Source organism: Lampetra fluviatilis, chromosome 49 (assembly GCF_964198595.1).
Source record: "Lampetra fluviatilis chromosome 49, kcLamFluv1.1, whole genome shotgun sequence".
Lineage (NCBI taxonomy): Eukaryota > Metazoa > Chordata > Hyperoartia > Petromyzontiformes > Petromyzontidae > Lampetra > Lampetra fluviatilis.
Window position 1 is genome coordinate 8,665,841 of NC_136323.1, and position 26,999 is coordinate 8,692,839.

Consider the following 26,999-nt stretch of genomic DNA (forward strand, 5'->3'; position numbering starts at 1 on the left):
TGTCGTTATAAACCCGCCACCACCCGATGTAGCCATTTAGTGAGGTTTGTCACGTAAAAAAAAACGCCAATTCGTCACCAGTTCAGCAACACCCGGTGAGGTTTGTGACGTGGCCGTCTGGCGCAGGTGTCGCTGCGAGAGACGGAACGGAGGGAGAGTCGGCGGCAGGAGGAGGTGGAGGCGCTGAAGGGCGCCCTGCGCCAGCAAGGCGACTCTGCCAGCCAGCTCAAGCAGCAGGTCGCACGTCTCCACGAATCGCCATTGATGACGACGATGACGACGATATTAATGGCAATAAAGTAGCAATGAATCGACCAAAACAACAAATGGACGCCCGTGGCTGAATCTAAACTATTTTATTTGACCTGGTAAGGCCGACAGCTATACGGCTCTTTTTTAGAAGCTACCGAGCCACAAATTGGGTCATCGTGTGGACATTTATATCAGCCAAATACTCTAAACACGTGTTTCTAAATGTAGAGGAAAAACGGGAGGACCTGGAAAAATATCCACGTGACCACGGGGAGAGAGACACGCAAACTCCAAATATACAGCAGCAGGCGTCAGGGTCGGGATCGACCTCCTGTATACCAGGCGAGGGGGTAAACATCTCGTTACCGGCAATGCGCCCGGTCTCATCAGATCTCGGAAGCTAAACAGGTTTGAGCTTGGATTGTGCTTAGATCGGTGGCCACCGTGGGCACTGGACAGGCTCTTGTAGTCGATGTGAACAGCAGAGAGCGGTGCAGAGAAATCCATTGCTTTGTACTTCCTGCACCCTTCACCAACCCATATTGACCAGCGTAGTGAAGTATGCCAAATGTCTATTGCAGCCTGCAAGGCATTGGGGGGCACTCATCCAGCAGCGGATTTACATGTTACGTGTACAATAAAATAATGGCAACCAAAATCAAATGCAACAAATAAATGTTCGTGTTAATATGCCTTCAAATGTACGAGTAAATATGCCTGGGGACACTCCTGTTGATGTTATTACTTTATTAAATTACAATTCGCACAGCCAATTGCTGGGTGGGGTAAAATTATGAACACAATGGGGTTTTATTTCTTTTGAGGATAATCGGCCAATGTGACCGATGCCATTCATTGCATGCCGAGTTTCGTTAAGGGCGAGAGGAAACGATGATGCATTTGCAATGTTTGGGGTTGTGATGGTGAATCTGTTTCAGGTGGACGCGGTTCGTGATGAGGCCGAGGTCGCCCGTGCCAAACTGGAGTCTTTGGAGGCTGAAAATCATCGGCTGCAGCAGCAGCAGGAACTCACCGAAGCAGTGGAGGTGCCAGCTTTGCCCTTGACCCTTGCTCATCAGCACCAACCAGCCACTCCAATATCGACAGTCGTAGTTAATAGCCCGGAGTGATGGCACGTGCCTGTAACACAGCCCTTTGTAGGCAAGGGTTGGTGGATCGCACCGCGTGGTGCATTCCCCAATCTGCTACGAGGTGGACAGGCAGGACCGCACAGATGGGTTCGATCTCTGAATGCTTTCTCCCTCGTACGCACACGGGTCTTTGTCGCGCGCAAAACGTGCGTCGATAACGAATCGGGGCCAACCATTTCGACGCAGGACCCTCCTTGAACGATGCCTTGAGACTCGTTTGGCACCGCGTCCGACGTTTCGCTCCGCGTAGCTGGGCGGAGCGACTTCACTCAGGTCCAGCGTAGTCAAGAAGCTCCCCAGCAAGTGGAGCAAAACAGCCGCTGCGTCTATCCTCACCCAGCACCGGGTGGACAAACGGGCTGCTGATGATGCCGCTGTTGAGGCCGATGGCGCCGGTGCCATTTTAATGAACATCTGACGCTGGTCCTCCGAGCCACAACTGCCTGCATTAGTGACTCACTCTCATTATTGTTTGTCGTTGTCACTGCTTGTATACCTAGGAAAGTCTCTGAGTTTCAAAACTTTTTTTTCTCACGGGGGTTCTGACAAGTTTTTTTGTGCAGTCGGGGGCGACGTTGCTACATTGATTCCCAGTTTAATAATTTACCGGTAATCTTTCACAATCGGGATGTTTTGCCAATACAAGTATATTGTATGTTGGTTTTTTTCATCCACTGTGGGAGAAAACCCGCGCGGATCAGGAGAACAAACTCCACGCAGAGAGGCACCCAAGTCGGAAATTGAACCCCCAGGCCCTTCTTACCGTGAGGCAGATGGCGCCGCAAGAGGGGGCGGCACAGGGCGGGGACGTTGCTGCCGGCGCCGCGAGGGTGCGCAGGCTGCGGGCCGAGGGGGAGCAGCTGCAGGGCCTCGCCGAGGAGCTGGGGAGGTGAGAGCCACGGGGGGGGGGGGAGGTAGTTAACATCTTGTTACCGTGGCGGCGCTTTGTCTGCGCCGCCACGGTAACAAGATGTTAACTACCTCGCCTGGTATACAGCGGGAGGGTCATGGGGGTGATCCCGACCCAGATGTCTCCTGTATATTTGGAGTTTGTGTGTTCTGTCTACCCGTGGTCACGTGGATTTTTGTCCGGGTCCTCCGGTGTTTCCCTTCACGTTTAACGTCGACATATGGTTTACAGTATTTGGCTGCTATACATTTCCACATGATAGGCCACTTGGTTCAGCTATCATTTGTGGCCGGGTCACTTTTGAAAAAGCAGCGATATACTGTAGCTCAGTGGGCCTGACCTGGTAAAATAAAATAGTTTAGTTCAATAGTTTGACTTTGTTCATCACCACCCACAGGCATATAATAAATTGTTAAGGCGACATGTAAATCGAGATTATTTTGCATTGTATCATCTCCAAGGTTCCAGTGACTTGCAGACAACAAGTTCAAAGCGAGCGCCCTCACCGTCATTCTCGTTATCGTCACCATCGCCGTGGTTCTTGTTATCTCTTTAGGAAGCCGCTGGAGCTATTTTACTTTTGAATCAAGATTTTTTCATCTGATTTCTTTATAACGGATATTTGTGTGTTAGTTTGTTGTCCTTCCCCCGCGCCTCCGATTAGCACGGTTTCGTTACATACGGTGCGAAAGAAGTTCAACAAACATCCACACACACGCACACACGTGCGTTATCATCACCGCTGTGTCCGCTGTGTCGCCAGCGAGGCTCTGGAGGCGGAGCGCCGCGTCTCAGCGCTGGCTCGCACGCTGGACGAGCGCACGGCGGCGCTGGCTCAGGAGGAGGCTCGGAGCCGCGAGGCCGAGGCTCGGCTCGGCAGCCTGCAGCGCCAGCTCCGCACGGCGCGGGAGCGAGCGGACGTGCAGGTGAGGGGGGGGGGCAGGTGAGGGGGGGGCAGGTGAGGGGGGGGCAGCCTCCACTGCTCGGCCTGTCGCCAATTGCCCTCTCGGCCTTTCAGAATTCGCTCCCTCCCTTCCCGAGTTGATCACTCGTCACCGTTCATCGGGCACACACCCATGTCGGTCTTGGGAACCCGTCATCTTCACTTGCAAGCTGCGTGGATTGAATCCTAGGTTCTATATTTTGTGTATATATATATAACACTATCAGAGACATTAGCTGTTAACAAACAAACGAGTAGGCTGGGGTGGGGAACACGTCATCATGGCTTGCAGCAGGGATGAAGTCCGGTGGTCGAGACTAAGGATGGAGTTGGCAGCCAAACGCGCCCGAGAAGAGGTCGTCCCATTGAAGGCGGTGATGGAGAGGATGAGACCACCACCAGCTCTTGCGTGGTTGTCAAACAAAAACATCCAAGTGATGCTTCTACTGTTTTCTACCGTCTATGGGGAAACGTGGTCCGATTTACGATGGCGTTTCCAGCAACGCATCGTGTCGTAAGAGCGGCTACCCGCCTATACTTTATTTTCCATCTGTTATGTTGCTGACGCAGATCACCTTTGCAAATAAGACTATACCCTGGTCTCTGCAAGTTCTCCCCGAGGTTAAACAAAATAAACTTGACCTCGTCAGGTGACCCAGGCGCACGAGCAGGAGGCCCAAGCCGAGCGGACCGCTGAGGGCCACGTGTCCGAGCTGAGAGCCGAGCTGCGGAGAGCACAAACCCAACTCGACCGCCTGCAGCGCTCGGCCCAGCAGGTACCAAGCATTGACACCCACCACGATGGAGATGACGACGACGACGACGACGGGAGGAGGGAGAACGGAGTTTGCACTGCCGAGGTCCTCGGTTCGAACCTGGGCTTCGTCCACCTGCGACTAAGCCAGGTTCTCAAATGCAAGGGAGTCGATGGTCTCAGCCTGGTCACCAACAATTCCCGTGTAGCGTTCTGGCGTTCTCCAGGTGGCTGCTGGCTGATGACAGCGCTGGCTGATGACAGCGCTGGCTGATGACAGCGCTTGCCCCAGTCTGGCAAGGGCTACTGGCTGCATGGGGGGGGATCTTTGTAGTAGTTTGGCCACAAGTCAGACCAGACCTGCGATTCCATCAAATGGGAGATGGAGTTGGTGAATTGTCTTGAAATAAATTCTTGGAAAATTCCCACCTAATTAGGTGGCCAGAAGACAGTATAGCAAGTAGCCTGTGAGCCAATCTGCATGGGAGTTGTTGTTGTCGTCCCTTTTTCCTAGCACATGCAAAATACTTAGCAACAATTTGCCAAAAAAGGTTAGGCGCTCACTCACAACCCTCGCCCCAACAATCTGTGAATTTATGTTGAACTTCTTTCGCACCGTATGTAGCCAACCGTGCTGACATGCAGGAGGACAACAAACTAAACGCAAAAACCAGTTCTAAAGAAAGGGGTTTTGAATCTAGATGATTTAAAAGTGCATAGCTCCAGTGGCTTCCTGATTTCAGAAGGAAGAGCGTTCCAGACGGCCGCAGAAGCGGATCTGAAAGCGCGCGATGCGGTGACCATTTTTGTTCGATGTGCCAGCCAAAAGCCGCTGCTGCTGCTGCTGCGAGGATAACCGGAGTTCGCGTGTTGATGGTTTATGCTGCTTGACGAGATCAGCGTGGTATTGTGGGGGGAACTGTCTTGTTATCTTTGCGTGCGTGCGAGCTCAGGCGGAGCGCGATCGGGAGAGGGCGGTGGAGGAAGCAACGTCGCGGCTGAAGCGATCTCACGACGGGACGGGCTCCCTGCAGAACTACGTCAGCTTCCTGCGCGGCTCGTACGAGCGGGTGTTCGGAGGCAGCCTCGCCATGCCCGTGCCGCCACTCTCCCCCGTGTGACATCAAGGAAGAAGAAAATATCACGCATACGCACGGATTTTGTAATGCTTTCCAACAGCGCCCGTTGGTCCTCGTAAGTATTTAAGTAGCGATACTTATCATCCGCTCCTAAATGATGTCACATGCAATTATGTCATTGCCTTGGCAGCCAAAAGACAATCCTCTTGGAATTGTTTTTTTTCCAGGTTATGGGGCAACCTTTTGATCAATTTGGCCGTTCTTCTCTTGATAAGCTCCGAATAGCAACACAACTTTCATTCGGATAGCATCTTGACGGGGTTAATGTGGGCACACATCCCACCCGACCCTCTAGACAAACAGCAGACGGAGCAAATGCAAGAATGCTTTCAACCTCTGAGAAAGTGTTCAACAGAAAAAAGGTTGCCCGGCGAAGTTGAATTGCGAGCCGAGAAATGTTCATTTGTAACGCTGCCCTGCCGAGGTGCTGAAAGACGTTCGTGCATGATTTCTGTCCACCCAGAAGGAGGGGGTGGGGGGAGGTACATCGATGCAGCATAACACGCGGGGCCTCATACACCGGTCCTCATAGAACAGTCTAAAAATCCAAATTTGAACTGACGTTCGTCTTCCGACTGTTTCGACATCACGAGAACCGATTTGGACGCACCACCACCAACCCGCAAGATTTTCTGACTGGGGTTGCGAATCACGGGGAAATAAATAATTATTGCGGTATACCGCCAGTACGTTCGAATGCGCAAACAAGATTTGGTACCAACACTACCCATCAACTTCTGCACTGCTTATTAACGTTATTTAAATACTTCCGAAAACAAACCCATTAAATAATCCCTTCGCGTTTGCACGATTTTCCGTAATTTGCTTCGGTTATTATTATTCACAACCCCCTCAAGTCGATTCAGGACTGAAGGTGTCCTTAGGCCGCGTCGGCCATTGGAGTCGTCTGGCCCCACTTCAGCACGCTGGTCAGCGTGGGTTGACAAAAGACGGTGGGTGGGTGGGGGGTGCGGCGTCAGGGCTCGTTCGGATACCACCACCATCGATGTCAGTCGTGGCTGGGAATCAAACTCAGGTTGTTGGGTTCATAGCGCAGTGCTCAAACCACTGTGCCGGTCCTCCGCGGTTGTTCAATGCTTAATGATACTTTGTGGTGCCATAGTTTTAATTAAGAAACCCACTGATGTGCTTTTTATGTACGTGTGCAGCCATAAGTGAAACAATGCAATGTTCTTTACCGATCTCAGGGTGTTTTAGTGGGGACAGCTCATTGATGGCTCCTCAAGTAATGTACATGATTTGATGGTAATGCTGTGATTGGCGTCTGTTAAGTTTACAAATAATCGGTTTGACTTCTGTGTGTAATGTATGGAGTACTGCTGTGTCGGTGTAGATGTGTTTATCAGCTTGTACTGTGCTACATATTTAGAAGCTCCCGAAACTTCGTACCAGGTGGTGAACAACCGAACTTGAAAACCTTCGGAGAGTCGTGTGTGATTTTACAATATTTACATGTTCATATATTTAATTTTACTGAGATTTGTGTGTCACTTATATGAAGGGCTATTGCAGAAATTAGCAATTGCAGACTTATCATGCATTGTTTTAGTATCGTGGATTTAATGATTTGGATTTTTTTAAAATTGTCGACACTGGGACCAAAAGTCAGTGGAGAACACAACCCTGAACATATTTATGAACCACGTGAGTCCGTGCCAAAACCAGAAGCATAATATTGGCATCTCGCAATGAACTCTTGTTAACTTAATCCAGGAAAGGTTCGTCAAGTCCCAAGACTTTCAGGAGGTTCATGCCAAGATTTTGCAAGAGGGGAGCAATGTTTGCTCTATGTAATCCCAATGAAATAATTTGCAGGTAATTTTCCGAATTGGAATGTTTTGCCAATCCTGGTAAAGTTTGGATTTTTTGTTTAGCAAAACGTCATGGAAACCCACATGCAGGGCAGGGGTACAACATGCGACCTCCACACAATCGCGAACCTAACCCGGTGTTACCATTGCACCACATCCGTTCAGGTGTACCTGCCAGCTGCAATTCCTGATGTGTGCTGGGGCCTGGTGACACCAGAAATCCTGGTTTTGAATCCAGGGCAGCGGATTCATTTGCATTCTCTGTCGAGATGAGTGAGCGGTGTTTTCAAAGTGTGCCATCAGCCTCTCATTTCAAGATCTTCTAGCCCGTGTTTGTTTTTACCGTTCAATATGCAGGAAAACATGGTTCACGTAAAAAACGCTTTCAGAATAATTTCTGCACAAACTGAAAGTTCCAAATAAAAATTCATGAAAATGTATATTTCCGTTTTCCTGCCATTTATATTCAAAGGAATAAGCATAAGAAATGTTAATGCAAAAAGCAACCCATTGTGATTAATGGTGCTGGATAGATCAATGAACGATGCTATGAAAAATAGGTTTTACCCTTTCTGGCAATAAAACAGGTGTTAAGATGTTCAAACACCAAATTGAAACCTTTTTCAAAGAGTCAAGTCTGCATTAACCCCACACGTGCTGTTTGGCGAACATGCAAACTGCTAATATATTCATGATTTGAAACTGATTGGCCTACACCAGACAGCCTTCTTTACGGCCAAGTCTCACTGGTGTTAGACCAGAGAACGGCAAAAGACGAACAGCACAAAGACAAGGCACATAAAATAGCATTTAGAGCTCGGGTTGAGGCGCTATATCATGGGGACCTTTTTGCCAGTTTTGCGTGTTCACCACAAAAGTACGTGTGGTGAATGAGGACTTGATTCCTTACAAAAGGCTTCCATTTGGTGTTTGAACATCTTCACACCTGTGTAGTGACTTGTATCGTCACTACCAGGTGGACACAGACACGTAACGTCATCCCGTCTGGGGGCGGGAATGACGTCACGGCAGGTTCAGGGGATCTGGAGGCCGTGGGTGAGGGCCACGGGGTTGAGGCCGTGGCACTGAGTGAACTCGGCTGGACACGTGACCGGATAAAAGTGGGGGCCGGGGGCATCTTGGGGGCCACGTGGACAGGAGAGGAGCCTTCTCGAAGGTGGGCTTGGCCAGGGTGTGGCCCGGACACGCCGAGGCGCATATAAGTGGCCTCCGCACCGGGTTCGGGGTTACTCGTGTCAAGAAAGAAGACGCCTCGTGAAGAAGAGTCAAGCCTCAAGTCAGCGTGGCCAACCAGTCGCCCTCCTGGCTGGGTCACGCGAGTTGTATCGGAGAGTCAGTGCTAGTGAGCGGTGGTGTGGTGTTAGCGAGAATAGGTAGGTGGTCACCACCCTGTGTTGCGTTGTGTTAACAATAAAGTGTTGCCTCCCAAGAAGTGTGAGTGCGCCTAAATGGAGCCCATTTCACCTGTTTTATTGTGAGAAAGGGTAAAACCTATTATTTTTCATATTTGATACTGGTAAAAAGGTCCCATGATAAACGATGCTATGTAATCATCTACTGCTGTTAATAAACCAGAGAAGTTCAACATACACCATTTCGATTTTTTGTACCCAAATCATTTTATTTTAAACAATAGGCAATCATGCTCCGATTAACACCCGATATTTCACATTGACACGACATGGTATGCAAGGACACCCTTGTTTACTCTTGCCCGACACACAAACACAGTACACACGAAACATCGACATAGAAAAACATATAAATCGCCACTGCCCATGTGCTGCCGTTCTGCAGGATAAATCCCCGTGGTGAAGGGGATCATTACTTAAATGCCGGCTCGACGCGAATGGTGATCACACCGGACTTGCATTCCAGAGGACGCCGTTCCCATCTCCCGGCAAGGCAAATGAAGAGAAGCTTCATAGATCCCCCCCAACTACGTCCACCCAAAAGTGTTCATGGGTTCACCAGCCAATCGACAAGTCGTGTGGGCCAACGTGTGGGTAACTCTCACGGACTCAAAATACAAAAATACCCACAGCTCTTTTGAGCGCCCTCCAGTGGAGGCCCTTCCACCAGCAGTCGTGATAGGGAGCAATTGCAGTGCGGATTTATATTTACGGAGCGCCTTCACTCAAGGCGCTTGACAGAGTGGAACGTTAAGGAGTGGGGGGGGGGAATGCTTAATGTAACAAGGGAAGTTCATTCCAGTGGAGGAGTTGGAAGGAGAAAGGGCCGGAAACGGGATAGGGCACAGGGAGGGGACAGAGAGAAGATCGGAAGGCGACGACTCGGGGAGAGACGTGGCAGGAGATGGGGCAAGATAAGCTAACCCAAGCACATCACACCTTGTTAAAATACAATACCACAACGCCCCGATGATCAGAAAAGGGTGATGGGGGGCAGGGAAGAAATGGAGAAACACTAAAAGGGGCCAAGACCACAGACACAATGGGACAAGACAGGAGCCGTGGAGGTATAGCCCGTGGCCTGAGCCTAATTTCTAATCATTGTGGAAGTGTGTTATAACCACGACCTGATGCACTGCTCGAGTGACAACGAATGCACAATGCATGCAAATCCCACTTGAAATGGCACAGGGCCGACATGGGCGGCATACTCCACGTGGGAATAAACATTTCAAACACGAACTGGGGGCAAACTTTTCAGCCAATTACGATTGCAACTAAAATTAATCAACCGAGGAAGATCAGCGATCAATCCAAACCAAATACAACAGCTGTTGTACACGCGCGAAGCAAGCGTAACCAAGACCGGCCCATGCGTTGACTTCACATCACGAGTGCTGTTGAAGGCTGTGCAGTGGCGGCTCACAACGGGGCAGAGTTCAGGCGTTGCTCGCCACAATCAGACTTCATGGAAAACAAACACGCACACCCACCACGTACATGCCAAGGACAAAAGCTGTACACAATTGAGATTAATCCCAACCCAACATCACTTTCCATTTACATTCAAATTAATCGAATTCCGTCAACCCAGTGTACATTTACGCACTACACCGGTTCCATTAACCAACAAAAACGTGTCTTATCAATGCCATACAAACGGGCAAAGTGTGTTGATGTAACCAGCACACAGGTGGACTTTCATGGGGGGTTCACTGCTAACGTTGGGAGGGGGCCAGGACACCCGAGAATGAATTTCGCAATTGTCCCAGAACCTCTGCATTGCTCAGTGACCTTGACGGTCGCAGGTGCTGTGGTACCATCGGCATGCAACGCGACATTTACACGGCTTCATCTTCTTGGTTCTTTCAGTAAAGTCACGTAGAAGGGAAGTAATAAAACGTGACTTTACCGAAAGAACCAAGAAGATGAATCCCTGCAGTCACGAAAGCTTTAAATCGAAATTTACACGGCTGTTGAATAACCGCGGTCATATTGCTCTCACGCATCACCCCTGTCCGATTACAGCTGGGAGGAAATATTGGGGTTTTTAGACCAGGCAACATAAAACTTGGGTCCGACGGCAACCAAACACGTGATTGGAATTCACGCATCGCGAGGCATTGTAAAGGATTGCGCTTTTAATCCAATACAATTTTAAGGATTCATAATAAACTAATAGTCGAAGCCTCCTGCATGAATGTTATTTCAACGAGGATGTCTTGCAAGCCTTGGCAATTACGAATACAGCTGTAGTTCAGGATTCAAACCTAGAACTGTTAGCATAACCCAATACCAACCTGCAATCAAAACTATAATTTCATTTATTTCTCAATAGGACGAGCATATTTTAAAGGGGGGGTTGGAAAACATTCACATTTTCTGAGGAAATGCATGCCTCGAATTGTGAATTCATGGGTTTCCTACGATCCCCAAAAGAATAAATGTCGCACTGGACGCCAAACAATTCTAACACCAAATCCCCATCTACGACTCGGCTTCGTGTCGCGAGCACGCCGCTCGTACGGCTGAATAGTAACGATGACCCCTATGGCACCACTCTCTTTGTACGCGACGCTCGGAGAATATGAAGACTTGGTCCAATGAACACTGCGCCTCTCCATCTCGGGTTAAAAGCAGGGCTCTTTTGGGGCGATAATGCGGCTTTTATAAGGCTGGCACCGAGTAACAGGCGCTTTGGGAACCTCATTTGCCAGTAAAAATATGATAATTGGTTTTTTACCCTTCTATCTGGCAACAAAACTGACACCTTTTTACAAGGAGTCATGTTTGCATAGACCGCAATACCTGCAGTCATAATACAAACAAAAGAACATAACTCTGATAATGTGCACTGTCCTTGAAGTTGATTGGTCCACACCCGAGACAGCTTTCCTTAGAGCCTAGTCTCACATGGGTTGGACCAGATGACGCCAAAAGGCGCACAACTCAAAGACAATGCACCATCAGAGTATGAGAGCTCGGGGCAAGCATCTACACTATGGGAACCTCATTTGCCAGTAAAAATATGATAATTGGTTTTTTACCCTTCTATCTGGCAGGTATTGCGGTCTATGCAAACATGACTCCTTGTAAAAAGGTGTCAGTTTTGTTGCCAGATAGAAGGGTAAAAAACCAATTATCATATTTTTACTGGCAAATGAGGTTCCCATAGTGTAGATGCTTGCCCCGAGCTCTCATACTCTGATGGTGCATTGTCTTTGAGTTGTGCGCCTTTTGGCGTCATCTGGTCCAACCCATGTGAGACTAGGCTCTAAGGAAAGCTGTCTCGAGTGTGGACCAATCAACTTCAAGGACAGTGCACATTATCAGAGTTATGTTCTTTTGTTTGTATTATGACTGCAGGTATTGTGGTCTATGCAAACATGACTCCTTGTAAAAAGGTGTCAGTTTTGTTGCCAGATAGAAGGGTAAAAAAACAATTATAACAGGCGCTTGTTTCTGAAGACTGACAATTACTTCCCCTTCTTTGTAGCGGTCGTGGCTGTGGTGGTGGCTGTGGTCGTGGCTGCGGTGGTGGCGGTGGTCGTGGCGGTGGTGGTGGTCGTGGCGGTGGTGGTGGTCGTGGCGGTGGTCGTGGCGTCCGTTTCCTGAAACTCGTCACCCTGCTCATCTAGAAGTCCCTCCAAAAAGTCTTCCTTATCCCCACCCATGCCTTCATCTTCCTCCTCCTCCCCCCCCTCCTCGTCCTCCTCCATTTCCTCCTCAACATCTTCCTCATCCTCTTCAAACTCATGTTCATCTTCCTCCTCCTCAGCCTCCACGTCTTCCTCCTCCGCCTCCTCGTAATCCAGGTCTTCCTTATCTCCCAGCTCGTCACTGTGCTCAGTCGCCCCTCCCTCCGGGGGCTGCTTCTCCTGCCCGGTCTCCTTGGTGCCCTTTGCCACTTCAGCGCTCTCTGCTGCAGCCTCCTCGTCCTCCCCTCCCTCGCCCTCGTCTTCGTCCATGAGCTCCTGGAAGAGGTCAGAATCATCTCCCAAGTCATCTTCCTCCCCTTGGGTCTCCTCCTCCTCCTCCTTCGCCGCAGCGCCCTCCTCTTTCCCCTTCGTCTCGGACGTTGCACCCTTCTCCTTGTCGTCCTTGACTGCCTCCGTTTCACCCTCCCGTTTCCCCTCTGCGTCCGTCTTGACCTTGACGCCATCCGCCGACTCCTTGTGCTCCGTGGGGTTCTTCTTGGCCGATTTCTCCAGATCTGCTTTACCCTTTTTAGCGACGACCTTTATTTCCGAGGCCGCACCTGCGGGATCGGACTTCTTGTTGGCATCCTTCTTCGCTTTTGGATCCTCTTTTTTCAACTTGCTGTTGTCCTTCTTGACGTTCATTTCACCCTCGTCAAAAACGTCTTCACCCTGGATGGGAAAGAAAAAAAGACACGTGCGTGCGCAGGCATGCAACGTCGCTTAATCAAATCTGTATGCGATGAGAAAAATCCATCATGGAAAAACAGTGTGGGCCAAAAAACCATGAGTTTTTAAATCTACGTATGTATGCTCAACTTCTTTCGCACCGTACGTAGCCAAGCAAGCAAATCGGAGGTGCATGTGAAGGACAACAAAACTAAACACAAAAAGCAAGAAATACTTGTAAAACAACCCAGCATTTGTGCATCATGCAAAAACCATCAGCATTTCCGGAAGTGCATTGTGATCCTCTCATCTTAATGTCACTGTAAAAATTAATTTCACTTATGTACGACAGTCCCCCAAGAAATGAGGAGGAAAATGGGTCAACCCAAGTGAGAAAGAAGGACGAGGAAGGGATTCCCAAAGGTGAATTTATATATTTTTTAATTACCAGGTAACGCCCACTGAGCTATGTAGCTCTTTTTCATAAGCGACCAGACCACAAATGATAGCTCAACAAAGTAGCTTATCATGCGGAAATGTATAGCAGCCAAATCTATCTATCTATATAAAAGTTAAAAATTGTCTGTTTGTGGGTTTGTGTGTTCACGCGCTTGCGAACGATTTGCCTCTCCAACGGTGGGGTTTAGGTAAAAAAAAAGAGCCAGGTACCACGCCGTAAGCCCCGCGATGAGCAAGGGCTATTCCTTTTTGACATCCGTCAACTTTAAATTAGTTTAATTAGCGATTTAGTGTGCGCTACCCTTTTATTTATTTACTTATGACGTGTACACGGCCATAACAACTCAAGCGCCTTTGGTGGGGGGGGGGGCCCATGCCAAGTCGCACGCCTTCGGTGGGAGGGGGACATTTTCTTTCGCGTTAAATACACTAACCGCTGACGTTAATTCTTCACTGCGTGACGCCCCCCCCACCCCGATGCGTGCAGTTACTACTATATACAGTCGCTACATGCTACCACTATAGGCCGTAGATATTACTGCAGAGCGGCCGAGGAGATTGTGGCTGGGGGAGATCAGGGGTAACAGCCCAGCCCCAGCCTGCCAAGGTGCCACCTCGGCCGGCTGGACAATCTAGGCGAGGCCAGAGGTTCTGCACGGGACTCGGCCTCACCACGCCACTCTGTGAGGTGAGTACTTTGTGCTATACAGTCGATAAATACTGCTATAGAGTCAGCATGTACTACTGTAGTGATAGCAGGTACCACCACAGTCAATATGCACTGCCGTAATCATAGCAGGTACCACCACAGTCAGTATGCACTGCTGTAATCAAAGGAGGTACCACCAGAGTCAGTACGCACTGCTGTTAGATTTTTAAGAGTAGTTTTTAAATATTTTTAAGACCCGGGCAACGCCGGGTACTTCCCGCTAGTCCTCTATGTGCACGATTCTCAATGTGGAGGGAAAAACCAGAGGACCCGGAGAAAATACCACGCGACCACGGGGTGAACACGCACACACACGACCTCCTGCATACCAGGCGAGATAGTTAACATCTCGTCACCATGGAGCAATGCGTGGCGACTCACCCGCTTGAAGCGTTGGAAGCGGTGGGCCATGGTGGCACTGTCGTAGACCTGGAAAACCATGCTCTGAATGCCCTTCTTCTTATCGTTTGTGAACGTCTAAGGAGCAAAGCACAACGGACACCCGTTTACAACACATCACGGAGAGCGAGCACACTGGGAAACCTACGTCTAAAACTACTCAACATTTACAACTTTGGATATAAGATGCGATTTAAGAATAAATTTGCCACGTTTTGTTTTGCAATCAAAGCAAAAGGTCGATTTATGACAAGTGTGCTAATTTAAAATCCCTTCCTACCAACAGCAAAATGACAGAATTACCTTTGAAACACTGATCTGAGTGGCCAAGTCTTCCAAAGTCAATTCATCATGATGTAGTCATTAAAATGTATGGCAGTCGCAACACCAGGATCATGTCACACGAGTGAACTTGTGACCATGCTTTTCATTCTCACTAGCAAAGCTACAAACTCATGTCACAGCCAAGATATGTAGCTGCAAATTAAATAAATAACTAGACCTTTTTTTTAGGATGCATCCCTTTGAGATTGTTTTTCTCACGAGCTATCACAATCTTCAAGAGGTTCACCTATTAAGCGTTTTAATTATTAAGACGAACAGATGTCATCAAATTGTCTGAGTATCATGGCAATGCCTAAGTTTCAGGGCCACTCCACTCGGTGAATTGGAAGAAAGCAACATGTCTACCAACTGACAACATAAAAGTTATGCCCCTGGTTCCTTGAAACAATAATAATAATCTGGACATAAGAATGAATTTAAGATTTCCATCGGTAAATTTACTCTGCTGTTCCATTATGGCAGTATGGTAATCCTTAGTCACCGGAAGAAAAATACAACTCTATTGGTACTGAGGCTCCCACAAGGCCGTGCGGGAGGCTGTGTGGCACAGTTTGGAGCCAGTTATCATAGAGTGCGGTCGTGTGGCTACAGTTCTCTGCGATGAGTAGTGTCTTGAAAAAACGACGCTATGCCTATTCTTTGTTTCTTCTGGTAAAGTCACGTAGAAAGAAAATAAAAATGAATGTAAAAATAAAAGGAAAAAACCCCCCAACATTTCGATCGCAACACAAGCGATCTTCATCAGGCGGAGAGAAAAGAGGGGGCTTCCAAAGTTGTGGGCGGAGGACGAGAGTTGCGAGGCAGTAGCAAGGAAAGCTGTGTGGCGTAAACAGCATGGGCGGGGCAGCCAATGCTAATGTCGGAGTAAAGCGCGAGATTGAGGTGGGACTGAAGGTGAGGGGCGCAGTCTAAGTGTGTTAGCCAGAGGGTAGAGGGTAGAGATGTCTCTACCCCCACCTCTCTCCCCCCATCTCCCCCTTCCTCCCCCCATTGTCTAACACACTTGGACTGCGCCCCTCGCCTTCAGCTCCACCTCTATCTCGCGCTTTACTCCCCCTTCTCCCCCTATCTCTACCACCCCTCTCTCTCCCCCTATCTCTACCCCCCCTCTCTCTCCCCCTATCTATTCCGAGTCTGACTTTTAAAGTTGTTCCGCACTGCAGATGTGCAGCTTGAGCAGTCAGTACGTCGCACCAAGGGAAAGGGAGAAGTTCAAGTGGGGCGATGGGGGGGGAGCGTCTGTGTGCTGCACCTGGTAGCAAGCGGCGTGCACGCTGGAGGCGATGTGGCGCCGCAGTTCCAGCTTGTCCCGGAGCAGGAAGCGGCGGCAAGCGAGACAGCGCACCACCTCCGTGCGTATCCAGCCTTCGGGCAGCGTTATGCCTGGATGTGGAAAGAACACGGGATTCCTGTGTGGGCTAGTGCCATGAGCAGCAGTGTTTCCAACCTTTTAAAGCTTTCCCTCGCGACAATTTTATTTATCAATATGACTAGCAGCAAAGTTAGTGACTTTCTAGGACGAGGACATTATGCAGATTGAGGGACGATTCCAGGTACCGTTTCACTCTGTACAATACTTGGTAAACCGTCCAGAGACATTTTCTAAGGTCCACCTAGAGACACCCAGCATCTTCAAACTTGTTTTGCTTGTTTACTCAGGAAAATCGTCGCTGAATCTCATGATTTTTATTTAGGAGCGTCCTGCAAAGTTGCCACAGTAGGGGCAATGATTGCTTCTCACCTATAAAAGAAAGTTTTTGTCTGTCTGTGGATGCAACTTGCGACGGATTTAACTCGCAAACTGTGGGGTTTACGTTTAAAAAAAGTAGCCAGATACCACGCGATAAGCCCCGTGGTGAGCCAGCGCTATTCGTATTTCACATTCGTCAAATTTAAAGTAGTTCAATTAACAATTTAGTACTATTAATTATTATATTACTACACTGAGCGCGCCAAAGCACGCCTCTGGGCATGCGCGAAACGATGACACGTGATTCCCATAGCAACACACATGCGCAATCGGTGGGGGGGAGGGGGGAATTCTCATTCACGTTAAAAATAAAAAAAACACACAATGCTGAGGTTCATTATTCAGAGTGCGATGTCCTCTGCACCCCCCCACCCCAATGTGTGCACTTACTACTATAGGGTCGGTAGATACTACTATTTTAGCCCTTAGATACTATTGCCGGGAGCTGTGAACGGGACTAGGCCTCACCACAACTCTGTGAAGTTAGTACAATTATACACTGGTCAACACAATTTTTCTGGCATAAGGTATTCCAACGGTATTAAGGTAATTTTGGGGTGCTGATTCCAAATCTGGCATCAGTTTTTGTCTATCACATCAGGTTTTTGAGATATCAAATATTGCATTTTCAATAAAAACTGCAGAAGAAAAATATTAAATAAATGTGGATATCTACATGAAAAGATATTATAAACACACTATCCTAAAAATACAGCACCATATTTTAACACTAAAGCAGTCACTGACTCGCAACAACTTGCAATCATAAGTGACAGAGTAAACTTCGGGTAAAATCAATGAAAATGGGGTATGCCGATAGCATAAAAAATTAACCCGTAAAAACAAAGTTTTTCACTATAAATCCTTTATATGCGTGGCGGCTAGAGTCCTCTCGTCCTCTGGCTTGAGATGGCTGCCACCTATGGGTCAGATGATTGCCTGCCACCATTAAGCAATTGGTAATTAAATATTTAAAAAAAATTCCTAAAAAGTGTAAAATTTTGGAAATGTTTTCACGAAAATAAATTGTCACGCACAACGAGTCTGTGTGCAAAATGTCAGCTCGATTGGATCACGGGAAGTGGGTTAAAAAACGACCGAAAGATTTGCACGGTCGTAAGCGCGCAAGCAAGCAAGTGAACTTAATATAAAGGATTAAAAAATTAGATGTGATAGAGCAAATTTGAGATCAGATTTGGAATCAGCACCCTAAAATTAGTCTAAAACAGCTGCAAAAGTCCAGGCCAGAAAAAAATGTTTTTTTTGTTGACCAGTGTTATCGTGCAGTTAGCAAACACCTATGACGGTCGGCAGAACACAAGAGGGGTTGGGTGGCCAATCATGCCCGGTCGCCTTTGCCGACACCGGTGCTAACATTTATACACCATACAAGGTACTTATTTAAGGCTGAGTCAACCTAGGGAAAATCCCAGTACCGGTTCAAACATGTCACCAATGTTGGCCGTGAGCAAAAACTAAAACTGGGGTCGCCGGTTCGCAGGGCAGTGCACTAACCACTACAATCCTGCTCTCCACAGCGTGCACACACATCCACACAACAACTCTCCTTGTTAGATCGATGTAGCCAATTGTTAAGAATAATCTGGGCTTGACACAACAAGTTAATAAGAGCTAACCGACTATTTCTCACCATCAATCAGTTCGTTGAATGGCCGGCTGTTGTCTTCTTCCCACCTCTTGCGAGTCATCGGGACTATCTTGCTATTCCTGTACTCAATTTTTTTCTGGTAGAAACAAAAATGCACAAAAGTACAAGTGTCAAAGCAAGCACATACCTGTCAACCCATACGGTTTACCTGTATTCTTGTACAGGGGAATTCAGTTTTCAGGTACATACGGCGTACAGACGTTTCAATATGAGTGTGTGCATCCAATTATCAAGCAAGCAGCATCATCAGCATCCAAGATCACAGTAGCATGATAAGTAAATCACTGACAACAATTATCAACATGAATACATAAAACAGTTTTTGTTTAGTAACATAATTTGTCCGTTTGTGTTTCTCCCTTATGATAGGATTTTGTAGGATGAACGTTGAGATTTACAAGGGCACGGGGTGATCAATAAGATCTGAATTGGTCTGTAATAAGGTAGGCACTGATAAGGGGTTGACAGGTATGCAAGCAGGCACTGCATAAACGCAAGTGGGATGGGACAGATTCTCCTTTATAAAATAATTATCCTTAACCAGTCTCAGCCCAGGACCAAATCACCTGCAATGCATCCAGAATCTCTTGAGATCTCAGAAGCTAAGCAGAGTTGAGCCTGCAAAGAACTTGGATGAGTGATCACCATGTACAACAGGTGGTGTTATATAGGCTGTAGGACTATATTGTGGGCAGCATAAGGTTAGTGCAGAAAAATCTATCATTGTACTGTACCATCTGTGCTGTCTCTGATAACCAACACTACCCAGCGTTGTGACATTGATCAAACTCAGGTCACTGGGTTCATAGCAGAGTGCTCACCACTGTCAAGGTTCTTTCGTTGAGATATCATCATTTGTGGCCCGGTCGCTTCTGAAAGAGAAGCTAATTGGCCAGTGGGTTTTACCTGGTAAAAATAACAAGTTTCGTTTTATTTGTATATTTTTTAAGTGATGTTCTTACCTTTCTTATACGTTTCACTATCGTGTTTTGTATTGTGTGTTGCTGTAACGTTCTGACCTGCCCCTACTGGACATCTGTGAAAAAAGGAGCTTTATAGCTCATCGGATTCCTCCATTATCAATAAATATTCAGATTTATAATTTCCAGAGGGCCGCATCAGCATCGGATCCCAGAGCAAGCTGGCACTCACATGCAGAAAGTGTGAGATGTGTTTGTCGTTGGGGAAGAGGGTGTCCACGACACGCAGCGTGCGCCGGTGGTTTTCGCCCGTCATGTGCTCCTTGATGATTTTCTCGTCGTACGTGAAGAACTTGCACAGCGAGCAGCCGTACTTGCACCTTTGGGCACAGGCCGAGCGCACTCCAGGTCACCGAGGCCGAGATTTAACCTCACCGACGGCACGTGGGCTCGCGTGTCGAAGCTGAGTTAAATGTCAATGTGAACAGTGACTAATAGGGCCCTGCGTGGGGTTTACCAAGTCATTTAGTGCTCACAAGTTTCATTGAAGAAATTCCCTTATTTATTGCATCTTTAGAGTTTAGATGTAAAATGGAACACGTCTTACTTTCAGAAGGGTTTGTTAAAACAAATGTATGGTTTGCGTATTAGGTGTTGAGTGAAAGCAGACATTGCATTAATCAAATAAGTTTAATGTACAGGAAACTCCTGCTATATATAAGGGATATGTTCCTATGAAATGCTACCTAAAGCAAAACTCGGGGGTTGCTTTGCTCGCCGACCATTTCTGGAGAAAAAAATGTGCCTAATATCATTAAGCATAGGAAAATGCATATTATAACAAGTTAAAATTCATTTTAAAATTAATTATAACTCGATACAAATTAGCTTAAACTCATCAGGCACGTTTGCAAAGCTGTGTCTTGTGTGCCAAGTTGTTTTTGTTGCAATATTGTCGCAATATTCTGTCACAGCTGGGCAAAAATGCTAAATAAACCCTTCTTGAAAACCGCTGTCATGGCCCGAGCAATTTTTTATTGCCAAAAAACAGGCAGATGTTCTTTTGAATGACCTTTCACAGCTCTTGCTGACTCCCAGGTGGTAAACGATGAAAGGGGTTGAGAGCTTGAAATTTCCTGAAGCGTTCCGACCTAGCAGGAGCGTAAATCGATCTCTGGCTGCTTTATAACTTGGCGGTCTTCTCTTCTTTAGAAAGGAATGTTTTTGCTGGAATTCACTTTTCTGATACAGCCTTGTGTCATCCACTTTGAACACTTAGCCAACTTCTTCAATAGCTTCTTTAAAAATGTTAGAGGATAGTTTCTTTCCGCTTCACTGTCACCATTTGCAGTTCCACCTGACGCTTTAACATGATGCAGACTGCTTACACCTGGGTAAACCAGCCACACTAAGCTCCTAAAGTTTCCATTGAGGTCTTCAAAATTTTAGCTTTTTCCTCGATGATCAATGTACTAATCGGCACGCTACGCTGATTTTATCTTCAATCCAGGCACTTAAGTCTTTCCCCATTTTCTAGAATTCCACTTCTGCTACGAGTAATTGTGGTGGCAGTTAAAGGTGCCACATTTTTAGCTCACGCAGGAATTTTTTCCTGCATTAACTTGAATAGTTCTCACAAAGACCGTGGGTCGGCCAAGCATTCTGGCAACATCAACTGCCTTTTCACCTGCTTCAACAAAATGCTTTAAAACTTCAAATGTAACCTGGAGATTTAATACTGTTCCTTTGCCTTGTTTCCAGAGACACCATCACCATTTGCTGTGTTTTGTCATATTTCTAAAGCCCTTTTGTACTTTTTTAAAGCTTTATGACTTCCTAACATGTTTGTAGTGATCACACAAAATGACGGGCTGGCAGATGGAGGCTGAACAAGTGGAGATTATTATTTGGTGGTACGCATGATGTGCGGAGAGGACGGACTTACATCGCACGATAGTCCCTGTATTCACCACGTGCGTTCCTCGTTAAGAATCGCAAGAAAAACTTTGCATATTTGTTTTTTAAATAACGTATGTGCGAAACATTACTCTTACGGCAATGTTCCCAAAATAATGGACGACACATATATCCGAAACATCGCATAATACGAAAACCTACAGTGATAGTGCCAGAATGAATGCGAAAACCTATATCGATATTGGTAGAATGCTTAGCCTACCCACGGCTTGGCCTACCCATCTGCATTAACTCCACCACTGCTCACCCTATGCGGCCTCGATTTGCGAGTTCTACAAACATCTCTGCTAAGTTTTACCTAATTATTTGTATTATTAGTGAAAATGTTACCTTATGCATCTGTACACTTCATGCCGGCTAAGAACGCAACCCCTGAGTTCAACATTGTCCGTGGGGAACCAAGAGTGGCTTCAAAAGTAATTTCGAGTTCATTCGCATTTTACCAGCAATACATCCCTTATTTACGAGTGGGGGATTCCTGTGCAAAGCTTTTGTTAAAATATTTAGAGCGACTCACTTTATCCAGTAGCGGTCTTCCACCCCGTGTTCATCTCGTGTACCGTATCCTTGCGCAGAATCTAAAAACAAAACACACATGCAAGGGGGGCAGGTGCCCGAGTGAACATGAAAAAAACATTCAATATCACGATCCACTTCACGGGAGACACTATCCACATTTAGCAGAATCCTGCATCCAAGAAATGAATTCTTAAATATCAAGCTTATATGTTGCTCCAAGAACCCCAGTTAACTGGTATTAAATTAGCTACGAAGAAAAATATTTCGAATTACATTAATAAAAACACTAAATCCATCGAATGTTTATTTACCCGAATCACTTACATTCTGGGTTTGAATGCAGGCAGCCACCTGTAATTAAACCTGGTCTCAAGTGGTAGGTTAATTACTGCACAAAATACCATTTAATTTGGTTCTTAATGTAATTTGGCGACATTTCAACCCCTAGAATGAAATACATTGGTTTGAATGTCATGCTGTGTGGAGCAGGGGTCCCTTCAAGGGTCCTCAAAGGTAACTGGATGGCCCATTGTTCTCTCACACAAATGGTTGCATTGCTCTACAAGACATTTGAATGGATACTTCGTCTTATGACATGATGCCGAACGCAAAAGGGGCCGTCGCGATGCCTCGAGAACAAACGCGCAAGCGAGGCGCTCACCTTGAATTCGCATGCGCTTGTTCTGCGGCATCATCGGATGATCCATTTCCCTTCGTTTCATGGGCATTCGCATTGTATTCTTTGGCACAGAAACAAAGAGAGGCGGGCATTATGCACGCCGGTGCCACCACACTCACACAAAAGGTAAAACTTACTGTTTTTCAGCCGCCGTGACACATCGCAGCTTTAGGGATGCTCAAGGTGATCATGTCAAAGTTCCACGTGCTACACTTGTAGGTCGCGTTAACCTCTCTTCTGCTTGTCTCCTTCGTAGAGAAAGAAGAGGCAGTCCAAACGAAACTTGGCCCCATGACTTGTCAAGTTGACAACGAATATATTTTGATCGAGGTCATCACAACACTCTTTACACTCTCCACTGCTCTTATCTCGGTCATCAGCACTTGACTAAGTTGTCTGGCAATCACTCAATTGTGAAACGATGCAAGAGAAAACCCAATGCTCCAGATGTCCATTTTCGTTGTACGTTTTGTGCAATGAGATCCCCTTCAAAAGGGTGAATTTCTCAATGCCTAAAAAAATCCATTAACTTCCGGCTTCAGAAAGTGATTTTCATGGTCTGCACTGTGCTATTCCTTCAGCAGCCAGTTTTCTTTTATGAGTGTTTTAGTCCAAAAGTCTATCAAATTAGCAATGTGCCTTTCTTTCCACAATCTACCTAAGGAACCAGTCAGTCCTCATCAACATGAAGTCCATGTTTGCACATCGATGAAAGGACAGAAAAATTATGAAGTCAATTGAAAACCTTATCTCCACAAGAGAGCACACAACATTCAGTTGTTAATTCCAGATGAGCAAAGCCCAGGCTTTTCCCAAAACTATTCAAACATTCAAGACGCATGGCAATTTTCACAGTCAAATGTGATTCAAATACTTTTGATGACCGATCCTCGTTTTCACTTCAATGTTCAAATAATGTGAAAGAAACAGATGCTACAATATATATTTCTGACTTTGTAAATTTTAAACATTACAATTGTTTGGATGATCCAACATTCCATCTTCTTGGACTGCTGGGTTTTTCTTCCCAGTGTGCCGTGTGTGAACGTAACTGCTCGATGATTCTACGTTGACATGACCTCACGATCTTAGCATCACACCACATAAGGGCTAGTTTCCAAAACATTTCCACTATCCATCGCGGTGCAATTCAAGCGAAACCGTTAAACATATTGCTTTTCCAATGGTGCCACACCAGTCAGTCGTACTGCCAAGCTAGTTCTAAAAGGTGCTCACGCAGCCTTTCCGTTCCCACACCAAACCCAAAGGTGCATTGGATTGGCTTCATTCACAGGACAGCTGGCAAGACGTGAGCTCCTCCCTTTGTCGTATCGATGCTGCAGCGTGCTTCTCTTTGCATGTTCACTTGGGCAGAGTGCACGACAAGGTCGATCTTCACAGCCTTTCAAGCACAACAGGACCCGGAAACCTGAAACCACTCAACATTCTGGAATCTCGCTCTCCTTACGGGCAAACGCAAGATGGAACGTAAGCCAAAGTAAACCTCGTGTGATCGTACAAAATGAGTCCTTTGCGACGCAGCAGTGTTTTTCACTTAAAACAAACCACAGCAAAAACCCGGCCCAATTGTCGACCCGCAACAATGCTGCAGAGGTACGGCAAACAATCCAGCAGACTTCTGAGTGAACTTCCGAGGGCAACCAGCCTCCAGCAGATGGGCCACGACGCCAAGCCTGAAGGTCATCGCTGAGCAACAGGAAGTACTTACGCCGCCGGGCCCAGGGATGTTGCGCTCGTTCCGGAAGGGACTTCTTCCACGAGGAGGATAATGGCCCGACTGAGGGGCATCCATGCGTCGGCCCCCCCGCATATCAGGGGGGGACCCAGGAGGACCATGGCCCATCATTCGGCCGCCCCTGTCGTGTCTTCTCGGCCCACCATGGGGGACCGGGGGAGGTCCCCGGTTGCCGTGACCGTCGTGCTGACCGAAATAGCCAGAGGGGCCGGGTCCAGAGCGGGGATCGTAAGAACCTTGGGGAGATCCAAACCTGGAAGAGTAGCAACACTCGTTATTGTGTTGGTGGCCAGTCTGTATGGCAAGGGGGGGGGGGTGGCTCAGGGGATATGATGGGGGTATGTGGTTTGACTGAGATGTATGGTGAGGTGGGGGTACAGGGCTGGCGAGACTTGGCTCTGTGCACTGAATAAAATGTAAACAAAAAGAGGGAAATAAAAATTAAACCCTACATACACAGCATGAGCACTGTAAAACAGCTTCCAAGTCATAGCAGGTGTGACAGTTTAATAGCATTTGGCAAAATGGCTGGGCCACCAAAAGGAACAATGAAGAACATTTCATTGAATTGAAAAATCCTTCCCAAAGAATTCGATGCCAAGAATTGTCATGAATGTTGCTCAAGAGTAATGGAGCAGTGACCGCCAAGTCAAAGGAGCATGTTGAAAGGGACCATTACAGTCCTGGTTTGTCGATGCTCGCCTGCAGATTATCCCAATTGCAAGATGAACATCAAGGCAACATGACAAACAGAAGTGTGATATAAGCATTGCAACGAAATCATTCTCTCTTCAAAATAATTCCAACTATGGTAAAAATCTGACGAGTCAACAGCTTTTCACGTCATTGAACATCTGTGCTCAGCTTGATGTGTTTACCAGCAGGAGAAAATTATTTGGAAGGGTTAGAGATCAAATCTCTATTTGTTCTACATATTGTTCGAAATGGCAACTACCAACAACTAAACCCACAACCAAATGAAAATTCGTAAATTCACACTTCATCTTCTCAAAGGAAGCAACACATGCGCTTTTACAGCATTGAAAAGGCATGGCAAAATCTAAATTAAATATATTTCACAATTTTTCATGAGTAACAACTTAATTTTGCCACTGCAGGAGTGGAAGGTACAAGGCTATGAAGCTTCCAGATGACACATTGACGGAAGACACCAGAAAAGGCGCCGCATGACATTGAGCGCCGCAGCAAATCTCTCACTCCACATCCACATGACTGCCTTACGGGATGTTTTAGTGGTCTGCCACGTATCGGTTGACACACACGTATACATTCGAGCTTCAAAGCTGTGATGGGCAAACACAAGTGTTGTGGGGGTGTTCCCCCATCCCCACCCCCATGCGGTCATCTTTGTTCATCAGCTTCAGCTTGCTTGACTTGAAAATCCTGCTTTATTTCACATGGAATTACAGCAATTCAACTCAGAATCTCAATGATGGGGTGCAGTGCTCTGGTATGGACAGAGCTTTATTCTTACCCCCCCCTTGCTCCACCTCTGCTACCTAGCCACCATACAAACAATACACTCAAGTTGAAACACCTTCTTGACATTTCTTCAGAGCCAAATGATCGCTGTGAAGCTCGCTAATGTAGGTCGACGAAGTTGAAAACACATTGAGAGTGGATTCTATTTGGCAATTCCCGATGGGTCTTGTTGCACGAGGTTATCACAGCAGTGAGCACAACACTTCGGACTCACCCGTGCGGTGGAGGGCTTGGAGGGGAACATGGGCGGTCCATGCCACCTGACAGGAAGAAGAAACAAAGATGACGTGGACTCATAGATGTCAGGTTTCTTAAACACAAGATAACACAAATTGATTAAAACCTCTTATCATCTGTGGGTGGATTATCTAGGTTGCAGATTAACTAGTGCTTGTAAAAAAAAAGATAATGGGGGTATTCCACACTAATTTGCACGTTTAAATTACTATATTATTTTTGCTTATCAAAAAAAAAAGCCTCAAGACTTATTAAGGGGGGTCCTGGCAATTTTTTGCAATTGGGCTTTTGTGATGTGTAATCCTAATTGTGTAATTTGCACATATTTTTTGAGCATTGGGATGTTTTGGCCAATACCAATTACATTGCATCTTATTTTACGTGGGAACATTTTTGGGAGAAACCAGAGGAAACCCGTGCAGAACAGGGAGAGAACAAACTGCACACAGAAAGGCACCGCGGGTCGGAAATTGAACCCTGGAACTTCAAAGTATGGTTCTGGTGAACGCGCGCCAGAGTCCCTACCTCTCATCTTATCCACCTTGAGCAGGTGCACGACATCCCGTAAGATCGACGCAGCCTCCACCGTCGAGTCAATTCTCGGCTCCACCATGCGCTCCCTGTGGCTGCGCCGTTCCGGTTCTGCGATGGATGAAGGGAGATGCTCCATCAGCGAGACGGCAAGCGGACCACAGCACGTCGTGTACACACGGTACTTAGGGCAGCGAGTGGAGCTACGCGTTTTAACTATTTCTGGAAGTGTTGGTAATTTTAACCAATATCAATCAATCTTGATTTGAAGCTTTCGTGACTGCAGGAATCCATACTCTTTGGTTCTTTCAGTAAAATCACAGATCTGAAACATCGTAGGACCAATACCTCTGCCGTTGTTGATCATTGTTTTAAAACTGTGGGATCACACGAAATAAATTTTTTTGAAAACGAAGGTGCTCTGCAAACCCACCGGCTATCATCAGAGATTTGTTCATGAAGCCATCCAGATATTTAAACACAAACACAACTTCAACCGAGAAGATGGGTACAAACTGAGCAATCATTGGAAGGACGTTGTTAACCAGGTAAAGTCTTAACTGACTGTGATGTTTCCATCCTACCTGCCGACTCTCTGAGTACATCACCAGGTTAAATGTCTTTACATTAATGGGCTAAGTGTCTCACGAACACAGCTACCGTTGCCCCTTTCCCTTGATATGGCGGGAGCTCTCGTTTTTTAACAGACTATAACTGGCTGTGATGCTTCTGTGGATGTCTCTCTCTGTGTTTATGTCCCTCTGT

The 26,999-nt window shown here is 46.8% G+C and overlaps 2 protein-coding genes and 1 long non-coding RNA gene across 3 annotated transcripts in view; 2 read left to right on the forward strand and 1 right to left on the reverse strand.

Moving 5' to 3' along the window:
• Positions 1-1,211: 1,211 nt before the first annotated feature.
• Positions 1,212-3,155, forward strand: LOC144948386 (uncharacterized). The gene is made up of 3 exons (XR_013640152.1): positions 1,212-1,298; positions 2,177-2,292; positions 3,077-3,155. It is a non-coding gene; the product is annotated as an uncharacterized LOC144948386 (long non-coding RNA).
• Positions 3,156-3,579: 424 nt separating this feature from the next.
• Positions 3,580-5,178, forward strand: LOC144948362 (uncharacterized). The gene is made up of 3 exons (XM_078877790.1): positions 3,580-3,630; positions 3,907-4,032; positions 4,964-5,178. The coding sequence occupies exons 1-3, from the start codon at positions 3,580-3,582 to the stop codon at positions 5,129-5,131; spliced, it is 345 nt and encodes a 114-aa protein (XP_078733916.1). The 3' UTR covers positions 5,132-5,178.
• A 6,574-nt stretch (positions 5,179-11,752) lies between these two features.
• LOC144948515 (uncharacterized) overlaps positions 11,753-26,999 on the reverse strand; it is a 19,930-nt gene continuing 4,683 nt past the window's right edge. The window contains exons 4-13 of the mRNA XM_078878077.1: positions 26,229-26,345; positions 25,681-25,726; positions 23,937-24,216; positions 22,190-22,268; positions 21,527-21,587; positions 19,265-19,412; positions 18,095-18,188; positions 15,946-16,076; positions 14,331-14,426; positions 11,753-12,784 (exon numbers count right to left, since the gene is read on the reverse strand). Of these exons, the coding sequence (XP_078734203.1) occupies positions 11,891-12,784; positions 14,331-14,426; positions 15,946-16,076; positions 18,095-18,188; positions 19,265-19,412; positions 21,527-21,587; positions 22,190-22,268; positions 23,937-24,216; positions 25,681-25,726; positions 26,229-26,345 (1,946 nt within the window). The 3' untranslated portion in view covers positions 11,753-11,890. The remainder of the gene's footprint in view (positions 12,785-14,330; positions 14,427-15,945; positions 16,077-18,094; positions 18,189-19,264; positions 19,413-21,526; positions 21,588-22,189; positions 22,269-23,936; positions 24,217-25,680; positions 25,727-26,228; positions 26,346-26,999) is intronic.

What these genes read in the sequence shown, in the direction of transcription:
- LOC144948362 (XM_078877790.1), top strand. Translation starts at nt 3,580, where the DNA reads ATGGAGTTGGCAGCCAAACGCGCCCGAGAAGAGGTCGTCCCATTGAAG. An exon ending in AGGTCGTCCCATTGAAGGCG is followed by an intron (nt 3,631 to 3,906) that starts GTGATGGAGAGG and finishes TGACCTCGTCAG; the next exon opens with GTGACCCAGGCGCACGAGCA. An exon ending in TGCAGCGCTCGGCCCAGCAG is followed by an intron (nt 4,033 to 4,963) that starts GTACCAAGCATT and finishes GTGCGAGCTCAG; the next exon opens with GCGGAGCGCGATCGGGAGAG.